Genomic DNA, 9818 nt, shown 5'->3' with positions numbered 1-9818 from the left:
CTTTTATCCTAGAAACGGTGAGGCAATTATCTGTTTGCACAATCTAGAGTAGAGTCGCAAAACATTTTAAAGAGAGCGTGTTCCGCGACTCAGCCGTCTACTAACCTTGTTTCTGTTTTGTTTTCTATTTTGCAGCTTTTGTTCCAATACTGATCTGCATTGTTGTTGCTATTCTAATTCCTATGTAACAATTTGCCAAACTGACCGAGCCGTGAGTTAAAGATCGAAGTGCAACAACAATAATCCATGTAGACAATAAGTCAACAATTGCTTTACCAAAGAATCATGTGTTCCATGATCGTAGCAAACACATTGATACAAGATTTCACTTCATCAGAGGTTGCATTTCAAGGAAGGACATTCAAGTTGAATATGTGAAGACTGAATATCAAATTGCAGATATTTTTACGAAGCCACTCAAAGTTAATGTGTTTAACAAGTTAAGAACTTTGCTTGGAGTTTTTAGGAACACATGTTTAAAGGAGGATGATGAAAATTAAACATATCTTAAATAAATAAGTTATATGTGCATTGATTCATGAGAGTTGAAAAATTAAAGAAGGTAAGATGTTAGAGTTAATCTAGTAAGAGTTTCACATTAGTTAAACGTAGGATTTAATTAAACTGTTATGTATAATTCTGGTATGAGTTATGCTCGTGACAAACTTTAATGTTGTAATCTAAATCATCCAAATGTGAGTAGAATACATACAAAAATAGTTAAAGTCTTCCAATAAGTTTTTATTTCCTCTCAAATATTCTATTTAGTGATTATTTATTTGGAGGTTCATTGTATCATTTTTTTCCCAGATAAAGTAGGTATGTTACTTATGACAAAAAAGGAAAAAGTACATCATATCGTTGATATTCTTCTCCTACCAATTTTTAATGCAGTGGCACAGAAGCTATTGTTTGTGAAGAAGCAAATGGAAGTAGGGTACATACATAACAGTTCCAAAAAGGAAATCGATATGCAATCACAAAGGATCTAACAAGAGGTTTGGCAGAAAATATACAATTTTATGTTTCCATAACACAGACATGGAAGTTGCATTGTAGAAACAGAAAATGATACAAAATCTACTTGACGTAGTAAGGGAGGTCCAAGACATAGAGGAGGAAGTATGCCCAGATCACACCGGAGATACCGCCGAAGAAGAACCCGCCTGAGAATTTTGCCCACCCATCGGCTGTTTGCAGAGGATCAGGGGTCTTCTTCCTGCCAGTCAAAGTCAATGATGGTGCGGTAGATGGCTCTCCTTCATTGAATGATGCAACACCATACATTGTCAAGCAGATGCTCAAAATGACAATGAGACCACCGGCAGCCAGTGAGCCTGCTCCTCCGGCGTAGGCTGTGTTCCTTAGAGGGCCAGCTTTGACAAATGGACCAACCAGAAAGAAACCGTGAGCCAGGCCCACTTCAATTCCCCTCAGCAATGGACTGACTGCTGTTCTGTAGGCTGGGAGGTTTGAAAGGTACCATGCTATCAGTGGGCTTGAGGTTACTGGAGTCTCAAGGCTTCCAATGAATGGGTCTCCATTGATTGGCTGGATCACTTGGTAAGTTGGCTGCAACAGTTTCAATACCCCATTAACATCTTTGCATTGCATGTTTTTTTTTTTTTTATCCACTTTGAATACCTTTTTCTTTTTCTAAGTACTATCTTCACATGCATTTTCTGCATTAATTTTTCTTTCACTAACGGATCTTTTCTCTACCTAACCGTTACCGGCTTCTTCTCATTTGTGATCCTCCAAAATGGAAGGTGTACATGCTAATTATCTTTGAGCTATACTTATGTTCACTCTCTTCATCTTAATATCTTTACATAAATTTTTAAAGATTTTTTCCTGGTTAACTCTCCTCGTAAGTCACACACACTTACATTAAAAGCACTCTCAAACATACTCTTTAAAATTTTATTCAACTAATACGTTTATATTACTCTGACTCGTTGAGATTGAAGTCAATATCCCTTGAAATAGTATACATTACATGGCATATAATATATATATCTTGAAAGCTCCAAAGAGAGGCAGATGATGTAAGATTGAGAAATGGGATTGTTTATATTACCTTATCAGCTTGGATGGCTCTAATGGTGAAGGAGTGTGTTCTTGTAGGGATGCGTCGGAGGGGCGAAGCGGATAGGCCTTTAGGAGAGATCAAAGCTCTGGTGTTAGATGAAGCGAAGCTGGAACTGAGCTGGCTGGCAATGGGAGAGGTTGCAGTGGCCATGGCTGCTGCTTTTGCTTCTGCTGCCTTTGGCTTGTGGAAGGATCAGTGGCAGAGAAGAAGAATGAGGTGAGATTTTTAGATTTGGTTTTGGAGGTTAGTTTAAGTTCTTGTTGTTGGTTGTCACTGGCCATGGAAATTCGTGGGAGGCTGTGGTTGATCAAACCTTTCGCTTCTCATTGGATAGAACTTGCCACATAACCTTATCCCTTATCCATTCCTTTCTGTCTCGTGAGAAAATCAGAGATTTGGATTCGGCTTTCTTTCTCTCTCTCTTTCTCATGAGAATGGGCTAGCCCATGTGACCTCCAAAGATTTGGATTTGGATCTCTTTTCTCTTAAGATGAACCATATGGATTTAAACTTGAAAGATTTAGATTTGGCCCTCTCTCCCTATTTGGAAAATGGACTGGGGTTGGTTGGTAAATTGAAAAGTGGATTCTTTTAATTGTTTATTAATTCTTTTTGTTGCTAAATCTAAAAAGCATATCTCTGAACTTTGTTATTTTCTTTCAAAAATACCACTATTCTTTTAAAACTGAAAATGTTCAAATATATTTAACTTTTTTAAAAGGGAAGAAAAGCTTTTGTCAACATCTGCTACATTATTTATATGCAAAACAAACAAAGTTATACTGAATTACCGGTAGAGATATATCAACCATATATATACTCCCCCAAGTACTTGAAGCGATTATTTACTAATTTAATTTATTTTTTGTTTTGACACAATTTTTAGAAATATCTATCAATATCGATATATTATCTAACATTTTTTTTTTTTTAGAATTAAGACTTTGAAACTTTGATCAATATTGTCGTTTAGGGTCAGGGTTTACGGTTTTATGTTATATGGAAGAATAGGATTGAGGATGAATATATAAAATATGTTCTCCCATCAATTGCCCTCTCTCCCAGGATCAGTCCAAGAAGCTTGAAGACGAATTTTCTCCGTTGATTCTTTTTCTTTTTTCAATTTATTTTTCTTGGACCCTAAAATGGTTTAATTTTCTTTCACAGGAATATATGCACCTTTCTTTTTCTTTTGGTTGGACAACTTTGTCTTAATATTCTGATTTTAAGTTGTAATCTTTACATTTCATTGTGTATACATTTTTAAAGTAAATATACTTGGAAAAATACTTGAGGTACATTTTGTGCATTTCATAAAAAGTGTCCAATCGGATTCTCCCGTGTGTTAATTTTTTCTCCTTTTTTTTTTTTATGAAATATTTTAATTATTTGGTTGATGGGAGAGATGAAAAATTGATGCATAAAGATGGGTTTATTATGAGATGTTTCCAAGTATTTGACCAATATATTTTATTCTAATTTGGTTCTTACGTTTCAACTCTTAAACTAGAGGGTACTTTTTCAGTAGTTTAGCACTATTATTTTTTTTTTTCTTTAAGGGAAGGTTCAAACGTTGAAAATATTGATTTAAATCTCATTTCTTTAGACTTTGGAATTTGAATATTTGTTTCCTTTTGTTTTTTAAACTTTAAAATGCTCATTTTATTGTTTGAGTTTTCAACTTTATTTGTATTGATCATTTAAAAAAAAAATTCCAACTCAATGTAGATCCCTAATGGAAGAACACAAAGACGTTTTAAATCACTTAGTTGTAATTTATTTTATTAAATTTTCATCCACGTGTCGATATTTCTATCGATATTTTTATGTTTTTATATAGGTTTAATATCGACATGAAGGGTGAGTTAATATTTTCACTATACCATTAGAAAATACAAGAAATACACAAAATAAATATCAACTTACGTCACTAATATAAATATAATATAAGCACTAGACATATATACTTATTTGAAAAGTGATAAAATGTTTATTGAATTTTTTTAATTTTTTTACTTATTCAAAAAATATACATCAAAATCGACATTTTATCGGTATTTCATAAAAAATTCATAAACTTAGGAATTCAATATTTCCATCGACATCAATATTTTAAATCTTATTATACTCATGTTTGAGTTGAATATTTATTTAAAGAAGTTAACCGTTTTGGTAACATGTTAGTTAATTAGTTAACAAAATGGATTAATGGATAATTAGGCTTCATATACGTGTATATGTTGATTTGTAGAGATGCCTACCGGTGGGATCATAAATGACTTTTCCATCCACATTCCCGCCAAATTATCCAAAGGGGATTGGATGAAACTTACCATGAAAAATTTGTGGAGATCGGGTTTAGAGACCTCTCGGTTTTTTTTTTTTAGAAAAAGAAAATTTAATTAACTTAAAATGATATTAAGAAAAGGATTCGATTGAATAATTACAATTCTCACTAATTTCTGACTAATTTAGGTGAATATGGATCCATTATCGTAAAGTTTGTCTCCAATGGGCCATGGAGATACTTACCATGTTACCTAAACAACAAGACCTACCTACCTAGTATCTATCCATTTATGAATTGAACTACTAATTTCATTTGTGTCCCTTGCTTTCATTTCTTCTTACAGTGCTACTGTTTTTCCAACAAATTAAAGTGCTTTTAATCAGGAACAAAAATTACTTATGCTCCAATTAAAAGGCCACGTGATTTGAGGGGAAATGTCAATTAGTATGTGATTCTTCATTTTGGTACATTATTTCTCTTTTATTCTTGCTATTTCCCTTTTGCTTTTAATTTGTGGTTTTCAATCAACCCTTATGCCATTAGTGGAAAAACACATGTAAAAGAAACAATGTTTCAAAATCATCTTTCAAACATTTGCATTTCTACTTTTCATTTTATATATATATATATATATATATATATATATTTTAGAAGAAGCTTTCAAGGGAAGAAACTACTTTCGAGGGATGAGACTATAGTCTCAAACCTCATTTTTATTAATAGCCAGAAATGATGTTACAACAGGGCTAGAGGAAAGCCTCGATCAAGTCGAAATAAAAGCTTTGATGTTTAAAGAAATTGAGCTTTGACTATAGTCTTTAAAAAGTCAATGTCTACTAGACCACATGCCAACCAATTTGCAAATGTTTTCCCAATTACTGTTGAAACTGCCTGTTATTTCTATCCAACTAGAGAGTCCCTAAAGTAGCTGCAATGATGTTAAATTTGATTATTTGTTGGTGTTCTTTTTTATTTATGGAGAGGTCAAGAACTGAGTTTTCTTGCATTGAGTACCCTATCTCTTCAAAAAATTTCCTCCAAAAGCCTCTAGCTCTGGTGCAGTTGATGAAGATGTGGTTGATGGATTCAGAGTCTGCTTTGCATGAAGTGCACCAAATTGGATTGAGAGAGGAATTAGGATTTCTTTTTTGAATAACATCCAAAGTATTTAATCTTTCATGATACACTATCCACATAAAAAATTTACATTTCTTCTAGATTTTTTATTTCCGTAGGTTGTTGAAAGAGACCACTGAAGCACTTGGAGTGCCTTGCAGTCTCTTTCTTCGTAGATGGCTTTCTTAATTGAAGTTGTGGAAAAGAAACCATCTGTAACACCCAACAAATTCGATATTTCTTTTTGTTTTGGCCATTGTCATCAATATTAAGTGTGGTTATGGGAATTTTTAAATTTATTGGAAGAACCTTACCATTTTGATTTTCTCGAGTAATTAAGGTTGGGAATCCTTATTTGTTCAGGATAATAAGTATTACTTTTATTTTATTATTTTATTTTTATTGGAAATAATTAGGGAAGCCTTATTAAACTAAAGTTGGTTATTTTTGGTGAGATTTGGGGAGAGAGAGGAGGGGTTGTTTTGGGCTTTTAAAAGGAAAAGAAAAGAGTCCTTTCTCTTATAAAAAGGCCTTGGGACTCGTGCGTAAAGAGGAAGAGAAAAAAAAAAATCAAAGAAAGAAAGAGGGGAAAAGAAAAAAAAAAAGGAAAAAGGAAATTTTTTTTTTATTTGAAACCCTAGCCGCCGCACGCCGCCGCGAACCCGAGCCGCCAAGCATCTCCCCTCTCTGTTCAGCAGCGCAGCCGAGCCTACAGTCGAAACCGAGCCGTCGCCGAGCTTCCAGCCGCGTCGGAAGAATCGTCCAAGCCGATCCAGCAGCCGAGCGTCCGTCGGAGCAGCCGTCTCTCGCACGCCCGAAGCCGAGTCGAAGCCACCTTCGCGCGTCCGCAGCCAACCCGACAGCCAGCCGAGTCGCGCCGCTTCGATTCGACGCAGCGCAGCCGAAACGCTCGTCTGCAGCCGTCGCCGAGCGAAGCCGCGGTAGCCGGACCACCAGCAGCCGCCGCGCCACCCGAAATCCGGAAGCCGACGCCCCGCGCGCAAAGATCCGTCCGAAAACCCGCTCCGCGACCCGAACCGGCGCGCGCCATCTTCCGGAACCCGACCCGCGCCCGCGTGCATCCGCGTGTGAGCCGCGTCCGCGTGTGAAGCCGCGCCGCGCGCTTCTGCGAAGCCGAGCCGCACGCGTAAATTCCTGTTGCAAGCCGAGCCGCACGCGTAAATTCCTGTACCGAGCCGAGCCGCGCCTGCGCCAAGCCGAGCCGGTCCCTGTCCTCTTCTAGCCGAGCCACCAAGACTAATTTGGCTCCATCCACCTAAATTTTGGTAATTTAATTAATTATTGTGGCATTTTCCAGTAAGACTCCATGCTTCGGACGTTAATTAAATTAATTTGGGACTAAATTAAGTTATTTTCCTTAAGGGACGTCTTGGACCAAGTAATTGCGGCAGCGCGGGATTTCTTCAGTAGGGGCTCGAGCACTGCAACCTCCTTCTAGGGTAAGTTATTTCAAATGAGTCTTGAACCGTTAGTCGTTGGCGACCTAATTACGAATTTTGGCATATTAAACAGTTAGGACCTCGTCGCTTGGAAAGCGTACTGCCTCGCGGTTAGGACTCGACAAGCAAATCTCCAGGTAAGAGATTCTACTACTAGCTCCATGCTTAGAATTATGAGACTATGTATACTTCAATTTTGCATGTTGAGGATTAGACGGTACGATGCCTGAAATCAATGTTAGTATGATGTAAATGACGATATGGTTATGCTATAGCCTGTTATGTGTGGCGAGAGCTGTTATGGCTATACGACGAATGTCGAGACGGAGAGTGTAGAGACGATTTATGTGATATGTTATATGCTGATGCCATGTGTATGTATACTGCAATTAGGGTACCTGTTAGCTTAATCTGTTAGAGTCGTACCTGCATGGGTGTCCTTCGGGATCACCACCTATTGAGGACTGTGTGGTCCGACGGGACACCAGTCTAGCATGGATATAGATATGACTCGAGTGACTCGACGGGGTCCTCGCATCCCGAATGTCCTAGGTGTCCCCCGGGGCACCGAAGACCAGAGTTACGTTCCTACGGGAGCGCATGTTGCACGTGTTCGGGAACGTGCCAGAAATTGGGTACCAGTTACAGGACTCTGACAGGAAGTTAACAGGCACCTAGTGGGACTAGTAGTGGGTCCCTTACTGAGTATTTTATACTCACTCTCTTCATTTCATGTTTTCAGGTAGAGGACGAGGCAAGGGCAAGGGCAAGCTGGCGAGCGACCCGAAGTGACCGTGGAGGGCCATAGGGACTACTGCTTCCGCTTATTCTTATTTTAGACTTTCGTATTTGAGTTTGAGTACTTTTCATTACTTAACATCTTTTTATGTAGATAGGGCCCGAGTAGGACTTTAGAACGCATTACACCTTTTGCATAACTACCTTGTTTGAATTTTCATAAATAAAATTTCTTAAACGTTACGCGTTTTTAATAAATTTTATGACTTAAACCACTTGTTCTATATTTAGTAATGACTTCGATTCAGTATAAGGAGTTGGGTCGTTACACCATCTTTATTTAATGGCCAGGTTGGTTTACTTTCTTCTGTATTTGGGTCAATTTGAGGAAGAGAATCGATAATAGTCGGCTAATTGTCTGCTTCTCTTTGATTCAAAAGTCTTCTAGGCTGAAAATTCCAATTGTTTATGTTTTGATCCCACATTTCTTTGACTGATGAATGCTATTTACTAGAAATAGTGTAAAATCTAGCATATTTCTTAGATAGAGGAAGGTTACCACACCATTTACTGTGCCAGAAAGAAAGATAATCTCCTCTGTTGATTTTACATCTGACTTTTGAATCAAACCAATTGTAACCTTTTATTATGGACCTCCATGGAGCTTTAGCAGAGCTGTGTTCGATTAATCTAAGGAGGTCTCCTATGAAACTTTTTTTATATTTTGCGTTAATGACTTTTTTCTAGAGAGAGTTGGTTTCTTGATGGTATCTCCAAATCTATTTGGTTAGCAGGGGAAAATTTGTATCTACTATCTTTGTGATTCCCAGATTTCCTTTGTTCTTTGGTGTTGTACATAGCGATCAATTTATGACATATGAGTTTGAATCGCTTTTGTTTCCTTTCCAAAGGTAGTTCCTCCAAAGTCTCTCGATCTCTTTTCTAACCATAATTGGAATCTTAAACATAGATAGGAGATAAGTGGGAGAGCTAGCCAAAGTGGAGTTGATTAAGGTCAATCTACCCCCTTTTGAAATTTGAGTATATTTCTATCTAGAGAGCTTTTTGTGAATTTTTTCAACCACATTACTTCAGGAAGCTTTTGATTGAGGTTTTTTGCCGAGAGGAGTTCCCAAGTAACCTATGGGGAAGTTTTGTGGAGTAAATTCCTAAGAATCAGCAATGTTCTTTGTCCTCTCAAAGTTGACATTTATAGGGCTAATTGTAGACTTTGCTATATTGATTTGAAGCCCTGAAGCCAATTCAAATAACTTGGTAGCTATCTTTAAGTTTTTTAAGTATTTGTCATTATCGTCTATGAAGATGAGGATGTCATTTGCAAACAGAAGGTGATTGAGACTACAAGAAGGATTGAATTCAACTCCTTTTATGGAGCCCTTTTCCTCGAGAAGATTTAGCAATCTATTTAGGTAGTCAATTGCAAAAACAAACAGGAAACTTGATATAGGGTCACCTTGACGGATGCCTCGGGATGATTTAACTATCCCCCATTTCCCCCCTTTAATTAAATACATTAAAAATAAACTATTACTAATTACTTTTAAAACAAATTTACTGTAATTATTATTTTTAATATTATATAATTTATAAATTTGTTTTCAAATATAACAAAATGAACTAAAATATTTATAAAATATAATAAATCAAAAAATTGTTATTCTGTATGTGTGAAAGTGAGACTTGAGTCGTTTCTTGCAAGATGGATGATCAACTCACTCCTTCGTACCCTTAAAATATATATGTTAAATAAGTTATTCTTATTCATTTAACTTATTTTTTCTCCGTGTTTACTTAACTTGCAAAGGAATTTATTGAAGACGATCTAATTACACAAGAGTTGATATTTTGAATGTAATTGTGGTACAGTACATCATTTAGGAAGAAAAATGCAAACTTAGAGAAAATTGGTGACAGAAATTTCTTAGCTAGAGTGAGTTTCACACTACAAACAAAGATGGTAGGTCTTGACTTAGAATTGTGTGGTTTTTATGCTATGTCGTTTTGGTGGTAGCTAAAGTAAACGTTGACTTGAAATTGTGGTTTTATTATAATGTTATTTTTATATAGTTTTGGGTTCTCTTTTTTGATTAATTAAGTAGAT

General features: G+C 36.5%; 1 protein-coding gene across 1 annotated transcript; it reads right to left on the bottom strand.

Moving 5' to 3' along the window:
* Nucleotides 1–952: 952 nt before the first annotated feature.
* On the bottom strand, nucleotides 953–2565 carry LOC103485887 (photosystem I reaction center subunit XI, chloroplastic). Its single transcript, XM_008443632.3, has 2 exons — nucleotides 2081–2565; nucleotides 953–1572 (listed from the first exon to the last, which is right to left on the bottom strand). The coding sequence occupies exons 1-2, from the start codon at nucleotides 2240–2242 to the stop codon at nucleotides 1081–1083; spliced, it is 654 nt and encodes a 217-aa protein (XP_008441854.1). The 5' UTR covers nucleotides 2243–2565; the 3' UTR covers nucleotides 953–1080.
* Between the last annotated feature and the right edge of the window lie 7253 nt (nucleotides 2566–9818).

The sequence above is a fragment of the Cucumis melo genome, chromosome 5 (assembly GCF_025177605.1).
Source record: "Cucumis melo cultivar AY chromosome 5, USDA_Cmelo_AY_1.0, whole genome shotgun sequence".
Classification (NCBI taxonomy): Eukaryota; Viridiplantae; Streptophyta; class Magnoliopsida; order Cucurbitales; family Cucurbitaceae; genus Cucumis; species Cucumis melo.
This window is presented reverse-complemented; position numbering and strand designations above follow the sequence as displayed.

Coding starts and splice junctions, on each gene's coding strand:
- LOC103485887 (XM_008443632.3), bottom strand. CDS start 2,242: ATGGCCACTGCAACCTCTCCCATTGCCAGCCAGCTCAGTTCCAGCTTC. Junction 1,573..2,080: donor GAGCCATCCAAGCTGATAAG/GTAATATAAACA, acceptor AAACTGTTGCAG/CCAACTTACCAAGTGATCCA.